The sequence below is a fragment of the Panthera pardus genome, unplaced genomic scaffold (assembly GCF_024362965.1).
Source record: "Panthera pardus isolate Hobbes unplaced genomic scaffold, ASM2436296v1 HiC_scaffold_3, whole genome shotgun sequence".
In the NCBI taxonomy this organism is placed as follows: domain Eukaryota; kingdom Metazoa; phylum Chordata; class Mammalia; order Carnivora; family Felidae; genus Panthera; species Panthera pardus.
The window spans coordinates 26942760-26959539 of record NW_026526876.1 but is presented as its reverse complement, the minus strand read 5'-3'; the positions used below and the strand labels follow the sequence as shown (position 1 = coordinate 26959539).

The following is a 16780-nucleotide window of genomic DNA, read 5'->3' as shown; positions in this document are numbered from 1 at the left end:
CTTAGCCCGTGACAGCTACTCCATACACCAGTACCTTCATGTAAGATTCTGTATAAAATATTTTGTAGTCATAAAATATCTTAAGGCTAGTATCTTACCTAGTTTTTAAAATACAGCTTTTCACAAAAGGCAATGTAAGTTCCTCAGAAGGTTGGACACAGAGTTAGCTTAATGACCCAGTAATTCCACTACTGGGTATTTACCCAACATGAATGTTCATATCGATATTCATAACAGCCAGGAAGTAGAAACAACCCAAATGGCCATCAACCGATGAGTGGATAAGCAAGATGTGGCACCATCCACAAAATGGAATACTACGCAGAAATAAAAAGGAATGACAAAATCCTGACACCTGCTACAACATGGATGACCCTTGAAAACATGACGCCAGGTCAAAGAAGCCAGTCACAATGGACCACATATTACATGATTCCATTTATACGTCATGTCCAAAACAGGCAAATCCAGAGACAGAAAGTACATTAAGGCTGGTGAGGGGAGTTAGGGAGGACTGGAGACCGACTGCTAAGGAGTATGAGGTTTCTTTTTGGGGTGATGAAAATGCTCTAAAATTCACTGTGATGATGGTTGAACAACTCAGTGAAATACTAAAAACCACTAAATTGTACCCTTTAAATGGGTAGATTATCTAGAATATGAATTATGTTTCAATAAAGCTGTGATCATCAGAGAAAGACAAGGCAGTACCTCTCCTGCTGTGCGAACTAGATCCCGTGCAACCTTAGCATCCCCAGGCTGCCCTCCACCCCGGACTCTCCTTACCTTGGTCCTTCTTCTCAGCAATCCTGGAAACATCCATTTCACTTTGGTCTGCTCCTTTTGTAGCATCTGAATCTTTTACCTCATCTTTCTCAGAATCAGGCTCTGTTTTTATTTTTTTTGGACTTCGTGGACTTTTTCTTCTATCTGATTCATCCATATTTTCATCCACATTATTTTTGGCTGAAAAAGAATGAAGTATATAATAATGACAGGTATTCTGAATATTAGCAATTTACTGTAATAAATCTAGTTTAGTGGAAATTATCAAGTATTTTCAGCAATTTACACTGCTTTTTTAAATTAAACACACACACACACACACAAACACTGAAGACAGTATATACTTCCCTAATATGCTTGGCTGACCTAAACCATTAAAAGAAGACTGCATTTCAGATGTGCTTCAGAAAGAAGCTTTCACACAGAACGACTATTTCAACCTGTTCGATGACTTTACAGATTCTATATCAGTGTTTCTAACATATTTTGTGTTAAAGAATCATATTAGAAGGATAAATACTTAAGTATTTTTCACCCAGACTCCATGGACAAACTCCAAAGATATCCAAGATCCAACGAAATTAATTACAAAAGTTTGTTTACATACTTCCCCTGGCCCCCACCTCCCCCAGGTAAGGAATCACAGCATTTATCACAGAATAAAAGAGACTTAAGGGAAATGACTAAATGCAATGTTTGGCCTTGTTTGGACCTGGTTTACTGCCAAGAGTAAAACAGCCTCTCTGACACAACTGGGGTACCTGGGGTAGGAACTGAGAATCTCAAGATGAATATGTTAAATAGTGTCAGTTTGCTGACTGGATAATAGCATGATGGTTATGAACGTCCACTCTAACTAGAGAGATATATTGTACTGGAAAATAACATGATTTCTGGAATTTGCTTTAAGTACAAGGGAAACAACTCTAGGAAAAAAGTAGGGAGTGACAAGTGAAAGAAGAGTGACAGAACTTGATAACTGTTAAAGTTGAATGATGATTACATGGGAGTTCATTATTCTCTTTTACTTTTGTGTAGCTTCAACTTTCCAGAAGGGAAAAAAAAAAAAAAAAAAAAAATCAAGCCTACGATATAGAACTATCGTCTAGATGAATTTTCTTAGGCCTTAGAGGCATTTCTGCCTTTTCTTTTCACTTGAACCCGAATATCCCAAGGACTTAGCAAGGTGAACCTATTTTTTATTTAAATAAAAACGACTCCTTCCAAAAAGATCTGCCTGAAAGGGGAAAGAGTGCAAAAAACAAAGCCAGTATCTGTCAAGACAGCAGGATATTGGTGAGAGAAGAAAAGAATCATAGAAAACGGTGACAGGACGTGTCTAGACCCCACAGGTAACGAAAGGACAAAAAACTAAACTGATACTCTCTTTCTTCAATGCTTCTGTAGTTATTTCAGAATAACTGGGCAATATTTTTTCAATGATTTCAAGTTGCTCACAAAGAGCTTTATATGTCAGTATACCCCATTTATAAGCTTTAAGATCCTGGACACTTAAATGGACGATTTATAAAACGTTCGGGATTTCCTCTCCATGAAAGGTCTCCTTGACAGACTATTAACAAAGGGAGCCCAGGTGGCTCAGTCGGTTAAGTGTCTGACTCTTGGTATCGACTCAGGTCGTGATCTCCCGGTTGTGGGATGGAGCCCCATGCTGACAGCGTGGAGCCTACCTGGGAGTCTCTCTCTGCCCCTCCCCCACTTGCACACACGTGCTCTCTCAAAAATAAATAAATATAAAAATATAAAAATAAATTAAAAAAAAAAACGATTAATTCATATCCGTCATTAACCCTTGCACATTAATACCTGTATTGACACTTATAAATTAATGTGCAAATCAAAGGTATACAGTCTGAGTTAGAATGGAGGTTAGAGATAAGGGACACAGCAGTCAAGCAAGTCAAACACTCTATAGTCTTCTGATGCTGTCAAGTGTTCCCTGAACTGTGTTTCTCTCTGTTCTTTCTAACACATCTGTGCCTCTATCATATGATCAGACTAGATTAGCCATTATGATAGGGACTAACAGTTCTGAGATTATAAATTGGTGGTTACTAATGCCTTCACCGTAATTCCTATTCTGTAGTTAAGCTAAACCAACAATGTGCTACCACCTGAGAGGAAAGGCTCTGAAGATGCTAGAAGACCAACCTGGTACCTGAATGGATAAAGGCCCGCCATTTGTACAATAGAAACCATATGCTAAGGAAAGTGGATTCAAGATAAATCTGCAAAAGCCTAAATATTTTGCTTATTGATAATCTGGATTTTACTACACAGACAAAGCAGGTCAGACATAAGTAAACACAGAGCTCTCTATAATTCTAAGTGCTACGTGGACGGCTGGAGCAACAAAATGGCAATAAAAAAATCGTGACCGTCTTTCAGAATTTATCAGAATGTACATTTTGCTTGGATATGATCAGATCATAATAGAATTTAATATTTGCCAAGTACCTACTATCACCCAGGCTTTTTAGGAAAGAACACATTGCACCAAAGACTAGCAAATTACACTGCATAGCACGCACAACTATTTTTGAAAATTGCTCAGATTACAAAGGAGATCTTGCAACGTAGTGTGCAGAAAGGACAACGGAAGCCAGGAGACATGGATTCCAGTCAGGATTCTATCCCTGTGTGAACTGTACGTCACTTAGTATCTCCGTGAAATAATCTGCTCGTGTGCTGTGAGTTTCAAAACGCATGGTCTCTTGGGGCGCCTGGGTGGCTCCTTCGGTTCAGCGTCTGACTTCAGGTCATGATCTCATGGTTTATGAGTTTGAGCCCTGCAATGGGCTCTCTGCTGTCAGTGCGGAGCCTGCTTTGGATCCTCTGTCCCCCCGTCTCTCTCTGCCCTTCCTCCGCTCGTGATCTCTCTCTCAAAAATACATAAAACATTAAAAAAATTATATATCTATATATATCTATAGACATAGATGTATATAGTCTATAGATATAGATATATATGGTCTCTTAGTAGGGTAGTTCCCCTCTAGAGTTCTGTGATTCTAAATACTAATAAAATTGTTAGCGAGTAGCACAAATTGAGTTAATACCTCGTTTATGTGGAAGTGTTACTGAATTCTCCACTACTTGCTATTTGGTTTTGTTATGTGCCACAATGCTGAGGTTACCAGATATGTAGCTCCTTAGGAAGTCAAGTAATACTGAATTTAAGATTTCAGAAAAACAACTAGGTGGCTGAGACCTGTTTTCTTTTTTTAACAAGTCCTATTCTAGCCTCTTTCTTTAACTGAAACCCTAAGTATCACAATCCTGAGAATAAAGGCTTAAATATTTTATAAAGGTTTAAAATATTTTAGAATTTATACCAACTACATTGGTAGTTTTGCCATGTTCTGTTAAAAATTTCAGAGAAAACTTTCATCTAAAATATGGTCAGTAAACCTCATTTTGTAAGAAACAGTACAAATCAGAAACATGAATACAGGAAAAATAACTTCAATTACTTACTTCCTTCTAATGACTTTCTGTAATTCACATTAGTATTGCCTGGCAATTTAGGAACAAACCTATAAACATGAGTTTTACTAATCCAGCTCCAACCACCATATCCCGTAACTCTGTATTCCTCTCCTTTTTGTTTCCAAACCTGGTGTGAATGAAAACACTCTGATTAAACAAGAATGAGGATGCTTATAAAACATATGTGGTTTTATACATTTTTACCAAACAAGATCCACAGTCAGGCAAATAAGTTTACCAATCAATTTTATTTTCAACAGGAATCACACATTCATGAAAAAACTGAAGACAGCTGAACCCTGAACAACATGGGGGTTTGCTGACCCCCCACGCAGTCAAAAATCCACGTATAACTTGCAACTCCCTCAAAACTAACTACCAATAACCTACCGTTGACCTAAGCCTTACCAATAACACAGTCAGTTAACACATATTTTGTAAGTTACGTGTACTATATACTACATTCTTTACAACAGAGTAAGCTAGAGAGAAGAAAATGTTATTAAGAAAATCACAAGGAACAAAAAATGAACTTACAGGTACTATACTGTATTTATCGAGACAACCTGCTTGTAAGTGAACCCATGCAATTCAAACCTGCGTTGTGCCAGGGCTGACGAGACCCCTTTCTAATATGAAAAATGTAACGCAATTTTTACAGTGTTAGAACAATTTCAACCAATGAGTCTAATAGCCCACCTACATTCTACCGAGACAAACCTCTGCTTATAGAAATCGCCAGAAAGACTTACTTCATTCCAACTATATTAAATAAAAGGCTGTGCCAAAAGCAAAACAAAATTTAAGTACCTAAAGTTGCAGAATACAAGCCTCAGAAATGGCTAACACTATTTTAAAAGACTATAATAAAAATTACCTGATGTTTAACTGGAAATGTATATTTTACCCACGTGGCTTGTTGCATCGTTTCTTCCTCTTCTTGTTTTTTCTCTTTTTTCTTGACTTTCTCCTTCTCTTCTCTTTCAATTGATGTCATTCTGTGTAACCTAAGAATATATGAATAGAAAGAACTGCACTTAACTTTGAAAAATACATTAAAAAGATAAAAATACAGTACTGCAAGTCAGGAAGTTAGAATCAAAGAATGGTTAGCTATAATCCCACAACCCAGATAACCCCAGTTCACAAAAATCAGTAACAATTCCGTAACAGGAAAAATGAAACAGCAGAAAAAGGCAAAAGCATGCCATCCTTCCCATACGCCCTCCGATAAGAAATACACTCCCTTACGGCTTATTCCTGAAACTATTAATACACATATATACCAATATATTTACACAAAAGGGATATATTACAATCACAACTACACAGTTTTTAATCAATGAATAATTGCATTAGAAGATCTTTCCATATACCAGAAGATATGGATATTCTTAAAGAATTACATAATCTACACCACTGCATGGACATACTATAATTAAACCAGTTCCCTATTAAAGAATACATTATTTCCTTCCCTCAAAAAAGACCAAAAAATCCAAAAACCTACCAACTAGTATTTCTAATTCTATCTAGCACTGGGGGGTTGAAAGCCTTTACACTAATGTGGAATTCAGGCTTTCTACATCCACAGAGAAAAGGGCTGACAACGTTCCTGCTTTTGGGTAAGAGGAAGGAAGGACCACATTGATGAGGTCACCAGTCACTGAATAGGGCATAGGCCACACTCTTTTCCCGGGGTGGGAAACGGATATCACTGCACCCAGTAATAGGGAGACAGGCAGGCCTGTGGTGAGGCTCTACATTAAGATGATTAGACTGGAGGGATGGATGCCTGGGTGGCTCAGTCGGTTGAACGTCTGACTCATAGTTTTGGCTCAGGTCATGATCTTGTGGTTTCGTGGGTTCGAGCCCTGCACTGGGGGTCTGTGCTCGTAGCATGGAGCCTGCTTGGGGATGCTCTACCTGCCCCTCCCCCACTCACGTGGTGTCTCTCTCTCCCCCTCAAAATAAATAAAACTAGACTGCATTTTTGTGAATGGGAATATTCCCCATAAACAAGGACACTGACCAAAACCTATGAAGAGAGGACCCTGTCTCTGAGACCTCTAGTGGTAGAAAACCTGCTTTATTACACCCTACCCAGAGGCAGCCAATCTTGCATGCATAACTTTGTGGAAACAAATAGAGATCTTTTGTCAACCCTGGGGGACAAGCTGCTAATAAGATATGAGAGGGGAATTTAATCCTTTGGATCTCCATCCCCCCACCAAAACTCCCTGCTGAACTCCACTTTCAAGAAAGCTGTGTGCCCCTGTGAATATAGGACCCTAGAATCTAGGCGGCTGCATACCGCGAGCTCATGCCTATCAGCCGCACAACCCTAGAACAGCATGCTTCATTCTCTCCCAGTTGACGGAAGGAGAGGAGAGGGAGGAGATTCTCCCCGGAGACTCACTTACTCAAATACCACCCATCTGCCACTACTCGTGGAACCAGGGAGTGGGGCGAGCTCTGTAGGCGCAGCAGGGTGGATAACCTGGCAGCCTCAGCCTGCCAGAGGAAGAGTGACTGACCCAGGCTCAGGTAGCATTGCTCAACAGAGTTTTTGTGGGCTAGGCTTTCAAGCTCTCTGCAAGTTGAGGTCTGACGTGGCAACTGAACTATCTTCGCTGACAGTGGCCAGGAACAGAGTACTGTGCGGGGAGGATACGGGAGCAGTGACACTATGAGAGCTCACGGCTGGGCTGGGTGCTCGGCCTGTGCTTTTGTGTTCACATGGGAAATAGGTCCATTTTCATCACCAGATATAAAGGCTCCATTTTGCTGAGGACGCCAGGCCACTGAGGTAGTATTATAGCTAATCTGTGATGTTAGCTACTCTTGAGTAAATTCTATTGCTCTCACTGCCACCGAGCCAATCTTCAGGTTTCGGCAGCAAAAATGGCGAGCTCTGAAGGAATTCAAGTCCATTTGGTCGGGCAGAAACCTGGGCTACCGCTGGCAGCCCGGAGGCCCCAGAAAGGAAGAAGCCCCATCGGGCTGGCAGCGCGTAGCCTCTAGCTGCCAGTCCATACGGGGAGGCACACGGGGTGGCAGGTGTCTCTTCTGTACCTCCATGGTTCAACTGAGAGCCTGACCGAGAGTACGGACCAAGCTTCAATCCCACTCCTAATCTCCATGGGTGCCCAGGGTCGTGTCCTGCCTGCTTTGCTACTACAAACAAAGCCATAATAAACGATGTTTTATGTCTTCCCTGGTAAACTTGGAGAGTGCTCACAGTGTTCCCCAGCGGTGGGGTAGCTAACTCCAAAGGTCCTTGAACTTAAAATGCTGACAAGTAAAGCTACATTGTTCTTCAGAACTGCACATTTCACGCTGCCCTCAATGACAAAGCCACTGTGTTTTCCCATACCTTCACTCAAGTTAGTAACAAACTTCTAGATGATCAGCCCAAGTGAGAGATGAGAAATGATATCCCACTGTTTTGATTTACATTGCTTTAATTGCAAGAGAGTAAACATTTTGTTAATGTCTACTGGCCTTTCGTATTTATTTTTCTGCAAAATGCCTGCTCAAATCCTTTGTCTTGTCTGTACTGGACTATTAGTCCTTCTCACTTATAAAAGATCTTTGTCACTTAAGGTAACTTTCCATTTGTGGTGCAAAGATTTTTCCTCAGTTTGTCATCTTTTGAGTTTGATTATAATATTATTTTTCCACTCAGAATTTTAAATACATATATCCACTTTTTTTCCTCTATGGCATCTGGGTTTTATATCTGTTTAAAAAGAAAGTATCACAACAAAAACATAAATTAATCCACGGTTTCTTATTGAAGCTTTTTGGTTATTGTTTTTTAAAAAAATCTCTGTTTATCTGAATGTTTTTGCCAAGGCAGGGAGCTAGGCTGAAATCTTCTAGGTCCTGCTTCCTTCTCTGACATGCAGTGCTATCATTGCTAGATGCTCACATGTGTTTTTAGGTCTATTTCTAGATTCTTTGTTCTACTCTACTACCCTAAAATCTTATTTTTATTGTAGCTTCGAAAATGTTCGAATATTGAGGCACCTGAGTGGCTCAATCAGTTAAGCGTCCGACTCTTGATTTTGGCTCAGGTCCTGAGATCAAGCTCTGAGTTGAGCTTCACACAGCGCATGGAGCCTGCTTGGAATTCTTTCTCTCTCCCTCCCCCCCGCCTCTCTGCCCCTCCCCAACATGTGCTCCCCTTCTCTCTCTCAAAATAATGAACATTGAAAAAAAGTGTTCCAATATCTATTCCTTTCTTCCTCATACCTACTTCCCTTTTCTTGCAATTAATTTTCCTAGATGATATATCAGTATCATTTTGATCAAGCCTGTGTGCCCCTCAAGGAGGGAAAATCTTATTCAAAATGCAAATGAATACTAATTTTAGAAGATTAATATAATTAACATAATGCATGGTTTCAGAAAATGTAATATACACATCTAAACATAGGATATATCTTTATCTTTCATTTACTGCGTATTCTTTCTATCTTTTTTTTTTTTTTTAATGTTTTTAATTTATTTTTGAGACAGAGAGAGACAGAGCATGAGCAGGGGAGGGGAAGAGAGAGAGGGAAACACAGAATCCGAAGCAGGCTCCAGGCTCCAAGCGGTCAGCACAGAGCCCGATGCGGGGCTCGAACTCACGGACTGTGAGATCATGACCTGAGCTGAAGTCAGACGCTTAACTGACTGAGCCACCCAGACGCCCCTCCTTCCTATCTTTAATAAAGTTTTAATGATTCCTTTACATGATCCTAAATGTTTCTTGTTAAATTCATTCCAGTTGTTTGAGTTTGGTTTTTTTTAAATTTTCTTTTATGTTTATTTATTTTTTTGAGACAGAGGGAGACACAAGCATGAGCAGGGGAGGGGCAGGAAGAGAGGGAGACACAGAATCCAAAGCACGCTCCAGGCTCTGGGCTGTCAGCGCAGAGCCCGACACGGGGCTTGAACCCACAAGCCGCGAGATCATGACCTGAGCCGAAGTCAGATGCTTAACTGCCTGAGCCACCCAGGCACCCTGAGAGTTTTGTTGTTATGGGGATCTTTTCATTACAATTAAAAAATATATATAAAATGTAACCAGATTAAGAAAGAGAACTTTATCAATAAAGCAAATACATCTGAAGCTAGTGTGTCCCACTCCCAGGCAGTCATTATCTTGACTTTAGGGTTATCATCCCCTTTTCTTTATAGTTTTACCACCCATGTGTATACCCCAAACAGTAACAAGTTTGGCTTTTGAAAACTCAGTAGCAAGAATAAAACTAGCTGCATGAGCATAAGAGCAATGCTGTTACTATTAAAAGAAGGTTCCCAGGAAAAAATAAACCTGTCTCTGTGTCACAGCTTCCAAGAGCCTCTTCTGGTGAAATCCAAGGGTGAGGGCATGAGCAAGGTCTGGAAGACACTGGGCTCACCACACTCTGGGTCATCTGGTAGGGCTGTGAGCAGGTACGGATCCAAAGTGGACTGCTATGGACTTCCTGCTTCTGTGCCATTTGATTATTCTGTGGTATAACTTGGGAAAATTCTCAGCTCTCCCCACTGACTTAGGATATGGTCCTCTTTGGTAGGTTATCATTTGTCTACCTGGATTACTGCTTCCATGGCTTTATTGGTGCTTTATTCTCTATTGTTCCTCTTTTCTCCGTGGGTTTATGCTTTAAAAAAAAAAAAACCCTTTGCCATAGTTTTCATGGAGGTAAGCAGGGAACAAAATTTAATGTGTTCATACAATGTTATTTTCACTCAGAACTCCTACAGTATTTTCTACATAGTTACTGTCACATAAAATGTATTGTTCAATATGGCAGCCATCTTATTTAGTTTTCAGATTGTTTCTGATAGTTTTCCAATTTTCTTGGGGTTTCTAAGTGTCTACTTAGGTCAATTGCATATAATTATGCCTTCATCTGCCAACATGTACATACATACACGTATACACACACATGTATATGCATACGTATGTTTTATTTCTCTTGACAAACTCCCATCAGTTAATACTTTAAGAAAACTTGGGAATTCAAGCTGGTGCAGCCACTCTGGAAAACAGTATGGAGGTTCCTCAAAAAACTAAAAAGAGAACTACCCTACGACCCAGCAATTGCACTACTAGGCATTGATCCACAGGATATAGGTGTGCTGTTTCGAAGGGGCACAGGCACCCCCATGTTTATAGCAGCACTATCAACAACAGCCAAAGTATGGAAAGAACCCAAATGTCCATCGATGGATGAATGGATAAAGAAGATGTGGTATATATATATATACAACGGAGTATTACTCAGCAGTCAAAAAGAATGGAATATTGCCATTTGCAACTACGTGGATGGAACTGGAGGGTATTATGCTAAGTGAAATTAGTCAGTCAAAGACAAAAATCATACGACTTCACTCATATGAGGACTTTAAGAGACAAAACAGATGAACATAAGGGAAGGGAAACAAAAATAATATAAAAACAGGGAAGGGGACAAAACAGAAGAGACTCATAAATATGGAGAACAAACTGAGGGTTGCTGGAGGGGTAGTGGGGGGGGGGCTAGTGGGAGGGGGGATGGGCTAAATGAGCAATGGACACTAAGGAATCTACTCCTGAAATCATTGTTACACTATCTGCTAATTTGGATGTAAATTTTTAAAAATAATAAACAAAATTTAGAAAAATACTTTAAGAAAAGTTAAAAAGAGGGGCACCTGGGTGCTCAGTCTGTTAAGCATCTGACTCCTGATTTTGGCTCAGGTCATGATCTCACAGCTCGTGGGATTGAGCCCCACATAGAGCTCCACATCAATAGCACCAAGCCTGCTTGGGATTCTCTCTCTCCCTCTTTCTCCGGACCCTCTTCTCCAATCCTTCTACCCAAAACTAGAAGCCCAGTGAGCCCTTCTTCTATGGATGTAGGAGGTCTGAATACTATGTTAGTGGACCCTCTGAGGGTTTAAAAGCCCTAGTGCCGGTGAGAGAGAATCAGAAATACTGACTGGCATATCCTCTCTTCTATTCTAGATGTTGGTTACTTGTGTTTTCCCCTTTGTTTTTTTCTTTCCCGATAATCTCATCAGATGGGCTCTAAGGTATGTTTATTTTCTATTTCATCAAATATTTAATAGTAGTTCTTAAAATTCGCTTTCTTTGAGGTGACTTCTTGAGATGTATGCCTAGCTAACTAATTTGGAGTTTTTCCTTTCTAACGTACACATTGAAGGCTATCAATTTCCCCTAGGTACTCTTTGGTTGCAGCCTACAAATTTCAATGTATGTAGTATTCTCATAAACTCTCAATTCAAAATGTTTACTAGTTTCCATTACGATTCTTCTTTGACCATTTGTTATTTATTTAAAAGTGTATTTCTTTAAAAAAAAAAAAAAAAGAGGTTAGAGTGGGAGAGAGCCAAAGCATAAGAGACTCTTAAAAACTGAGAACAAACTGAGGGTTGACGGGGGGTAGGAGGGAGAGGAGGGTGGGTGATGGGTATTGAGGAGGGCACCTTTTGGGATGAGCACTGGGTGTTGCACGGAAACCAATCTGACAATAAACTTCATATATTGGAAAAAAAATAAAAATAAAAAAAGTGTATTTCTTAAGTTTCAAGCATATAGCTCTTGCATTTCTCTAAAGTTTTACTATAAATCTCTGTATCCCCAAATAACATTTTAACATGATATCAGCATATACGCTTTGAAACTTTACATAAATTGAATCCTATTCCAAGTATTTTTTAAGAAAAGAAGTGTTGGGGCGCCTGGGTGGCTCAGTCGGTTAAGCGGCCAACTTCGGCTCAGGTCATGATCTCACGGTCTGTGAGTTCGAGCCCCGCGTCGGGCTCTGTGCTGACAGCTCAGAGCCTGGAGCCTGTTGCAGATTCTGTGTCTCCCTCTCTCTGACCCTCCCCCGTTCATGCTCTGTCTCTCTCTGTCTCAAAAATAAATAAAAACGTTAAAAAAATTTAAAAAAAAAAAAAAAAGAAAAGAAGTGTTTCCACTCTCTTGTACATGTATGAGAGCCAATCTCGTTGACACTTACTCTGGCCTCACTGCTGTATACAATAGCCCATCAGAGAACCACATCGTAACTTGAAGGTGCCTCATTATGGGCATGTAGGGACTGTGCCCAAATTTCACCATTACCAAATATTATAAGAAACATCTTCCTACAGGTCTTCTCATACACACATGTAAGGTCTCTCTGACGTACTTAATTAGGAGTAGGATTGCATTTTCAACCTTGTTTTTGCCAAATTTGTCTCTAAAATGGTTGCAGTAACCAGTATACTATTTGCTCTTTTATCAACAGTGTATCAATTCTCTTCCTCTTTATGTCACATATTTACCAATACTCTTTAAATTTTTAACAATCTGATGGGTGTGAAAGAACAGACCATAGTTTTCTTTTCTTTTTTTTTTTTTTTAATTTTTTCTTAGTGTTTATTTATTTTTGAGAGAGACAGAGACAGAATGTGAGTGGGTTAGGAGCAGAGAGAGAGGGAGACACAGAAGCAGAAGCAGGCTCCAGGCTCTTGAGCTGTCAGCGCAGAGCTCGACGCGGGGCTCGAACTCACGAACCGCGACATCATGAACTGAGCCAAAGTCGGACGCCCAACCGACTGAGCCACCCAGGCGCCCCAGACCCTAGTTTTCATGTGCATTTATCTCATCTTACCAGGAAGGTAAAATATGTTTTCATACTTTTTACTATTTGTGTCTCCTCTTCTGTGAATTATGTTTGTATCTGTAGCCTTTTTTCCTACTAAGTAGTTTGGTTTTTTTCTTTTTGAATTGTAGAAGTTCTTGAATATACTGTGAACACTAACCCTCTTTTGATTATAGTACAAAAAAATGAATGTACCTTTAACCTTTCTACGGCTTAGTTTTTTTAGAATGATTTATTATTACAAAACTCAACAACAGACAACAATCCACCATTCACTGATCTATACATATGTGATAAAACTACATAATAAAAGGGAATAACAAACACTTATAAATTATGGTTATCTCTAGGGGTGCCTGGGTGTCTCAGTCGGTTAAGCATCTGACTCTCGGTTTTGGCTCAGGTCATGACCTCGTTGTTTCCAGAGTTCAAGCCCCGTGTTGGGCTCTGCACTGGTAGCATGGAGCCTGCTGGGATGCTCTCTCCCTCTCTCTGCTCCTTCCCTACTTGCACTGTCTCTCTTTGTCTCTCTCTCAGAATACATAAACAAAAACTTAAAAAAAAAAAAAATGACAGTTATTTCTAGAAGGAGGCAGGGTAATGTGAACAGAAAGTAGATGTAATAATAATAATGTTCTTATTTGTAAATTGGTTGATGAATTCACAGGTGTTCCTTTAATTATGACCCACTATTGCTTATATATTACAATCTTACGTATGTATCAAAATATTAAACGTGAAAAAAGAAAGTCATTTGTAACTGCAGATACACAGACACATAAAGGTACACTTCTTCTTACCTGATAGATAACAGCTTATAAATGGAAGAAATAATCCCACACTTAGGTACATTTTGGGACATAGTGAATGAATCAGGAAGGAAAGAAAGCAATGGAGAGTAAGAGAAAAGGATGAAGTGTGGAAGGGAGGATGGAAGAAAGGGAGAAGGAAAGAACATAGGAAAGAGACAAAGGAAAAAGGGGTGGAAGGAAGAAGAGAGGGAAGTAGAGGAGCCAGAAAGGAGAGAAGGAGGAACTGTCTTCATTCCAAAATCATAAAGAGAATCTTTTATATTTTCTTCGTGCAGCTTTGCTTTTCACCATTTAGGATTTACTCTGCCTGGAGGGGCCTATAAAGATACGGGATGTGTAGGATACAAAAAATGAAATCCAATTTTCCTCTATGTAGATAACTCAAATTGCCTCATCACCCTTGTTACTGAAGAATTCATCCTTTTTAATGCTACTTTCTATCTATTATATTTCCATATATGGTCTGGTCTCTTTTTGGATTGTTTACTCTGTATCACGAGTCTATTTCTTTGTATCTACACCACAGCATTACTACCAAGTAAGTTTTGTTACCTGGTAGGACGAGTCTTTCTACCCTGTCCTTCAAATTTACCCTTTCTATTACTGCCCTCGTCCATATAAATTTCTTTCTTTAAAAAAAAAAAAAAAAAGTTTATTTATTTTGAAAGAGACAGTGCATGAGTGGGGAGGGGAAGACAGAGACAGGGAGACAGAGAATCCCAAGCAGGCTCTACAGCTGTCAGCGCAGAGCCTGATGCAGGGCTCAAACTCATGAACTCTGAGATCATGACCTGAGCCGAAATCAAGAGTTGGACGCTTAACTGAATGAGCCACTCAGGCGCCCCTCAATATAAATTTCTTAATCACCTTCTCAAATTCAGCAGAAAGCCCAATGATAATTATCAATGCTATCGAAATTAATTTATGTAGTAACATGAGGAAAATTAACATTATTAAGACACTGAGTATTTCTATACATGAACCTGAGATATATTTCCATTTATCTAGGTATACTTTCATCTCTAGTATTGTTTTTCAACAAAAACTTTATAGTTTTCTCAAAAAAATCATAACTTATCATTTTTTAAATGCTTTGCAACTGTTAGATATATAGAAGGCTCTCAAAGCTTTATTATTGACTATCACAATAAGCAACCATTTTAAGAATAAAATATCTGGTTGACTTTCTAGACTGTTCTTTAGGGCCAAATCTTAGAGGTCTGTCACCTGGAAGTTTTTGAGGAGAGCACTGAGGAAAGTGAAAGTCCTATTACTAATTTCTATTTTTTCTGAATCTCGGTGTCTAATTTTTTTAAAATTCAGAGTATTCTAAGGGCACCTGGATGGCTCAGTCGGTTAAGTGTCCGACTTCAGCTCAGGTCATGATCTCGCAGTTTGTGACTTCGAGTTCTGCATGAGGTTCTGTGCTAACAGCTCAGATTCTGAGCCTGACTATGATTCTGTGTCTCTCTCTCTCTCTGTCCCTCCCCAACTTGCACTCTCTCACTCTCTCAAAAAAAAAATAAACATTGAAAAAAAAATTTTTTTTTAATTCAAAGCATTCTATTTTATCTCACTTCATCATATTAAAAAAGAGTTCTTTTGGGGCGCCTGGGTGGCTCAATCGGTTAAGCGTCTGACTTCAGTTCAGGTCATGATCTCACAGCTCATGAGTTTGAGCCTCGCGTTGGGCTCTGTGCTGACAGCTCAGAACCTGGAACCTGCTTCAGGTCCTGTGTCTCCCTCTCTCTCTGCCCCTCCCCCACTCACACTCTCTGTCAAAAATAAACATTAAAAAAAAAAAAAAAGAGTTCCTTCATATATATGACCAGGTGTGTCATACCGATACAAATATAATTCATGATATAATTTTATAACTTTAAGTAACTTGTTTAGAAGACTAGTCCTAATGACAAACCAGGAAGAAAAAAAAAAACCTTGATTTTAAAAAAAAAGTCAAATTCCATCTTCCATTAGAATGTTTAAAATTGAGAAATGAATTTATAAAAGGTAGGATTTAGTCACTTTAAGTTACGTTTGAGTACTGGAGTTTATTTAGCAACATTTAGCTAAGCTCTAGTTCGCCAAGCACTGATCTCTGTCACCAGAGACATGGCTGCTTAGTCCACCACCATTAGCTTCCGGATGATCGCTGAACAGAAGAAAGTTGGGGCAGAACTGTTTTGGTCATGTCTCGAGGTAAATGGACGAAGGAGCAACAGAGACTCAAGAGCATTACTGCACACTTGCGTTGGACTCTCCTTGTTCTATCGTGATAAAAGAGATCAGTAAGAAGTAGAATAGGGGCGCCTGGGTGGCTCAGTCGGTTGAGCATCCGACTTCGGCTCAGGTCACGATCTCGCGGTCCGTGAGTTCGAGCCCCGCGTCAGGCTCTGGGCCGATGGCTCAGAGCCTGGAGCCTGCTTCCGATTCTGTGTCTCCCTCTCTCTCTGCCCCTCCCCTGTTCATGCTCTGTCTCTCTCTGTCTCAAAAATAAATAAATGTTAAAAAAAAAAAAAAAGAAATGTATTAAGAAGTAGAATAAAGGTATTAACTAAGCAGAATTTCAATAAAAATGTGAAAAAAATAAATAAAATCTTAAAAAGAAGTAAAATAAAGGTATGCCACCCATTCAGCTCTCCTCTCCCAGTGAGCACCTCTGTAGCACCTGAACTCAACCCTCTTTTTTTTAATCCTAGGAAGAATTAAATCCATCCCATTTGTGAAAGCCTCTATGAGTAGCAGCAGTTACATTCAAAATAAGAGGGAGAAAAGAAAGAAAATAAGTATCCATAAGATTTATGTGAGGAAAACACACACACACACAAACACAAACACAAACACACACACACACACACACACACACACACACACACACACACACACACACACCAATCCTTAGCAGATGAAAATTTAGCAGGTGTAAACGACTTTTCTTAAAATACTTTTCATTGAAAAACAATAAAACTTTGTAACATAAAATAAAACACAGATGTGGAAAGCAACACAAAATCTGTGTAT

General features: G+C 39.5%; 1 protein-coding gene across 13 annotated transcripts in view; it reads right to left on the bottom strand.

The window, feature by feature from the left end:
• The window catches only part of BPTF (bromodomain PHD finger transcription factor), a 146627-nt gene that overhangs the window by 52770 nt on the left and 77077 nt on the right, over positions 1-16780 (bottom strand). For all 13 annotated transcript variants that reach the window (XM_053892935.1, XM_053892932.1, XM_019466481.2 and 10 more), the window contains 3 exons: positions 5174-5303; positions 4285-4423; positions 787-966 (listed from right to left, as the gene is read on the bottom strand). In XM_053892935.1, coding sequence (XP_053748910.1) covers positions 787-966; positions 4285-4423; positions 5174-5303 — 449 coding nt within the window. The remainder of the gene's footprint in view (positions 1-786; positions 967-4284; positions 4424-5173; positions 5304-16780) is intronic.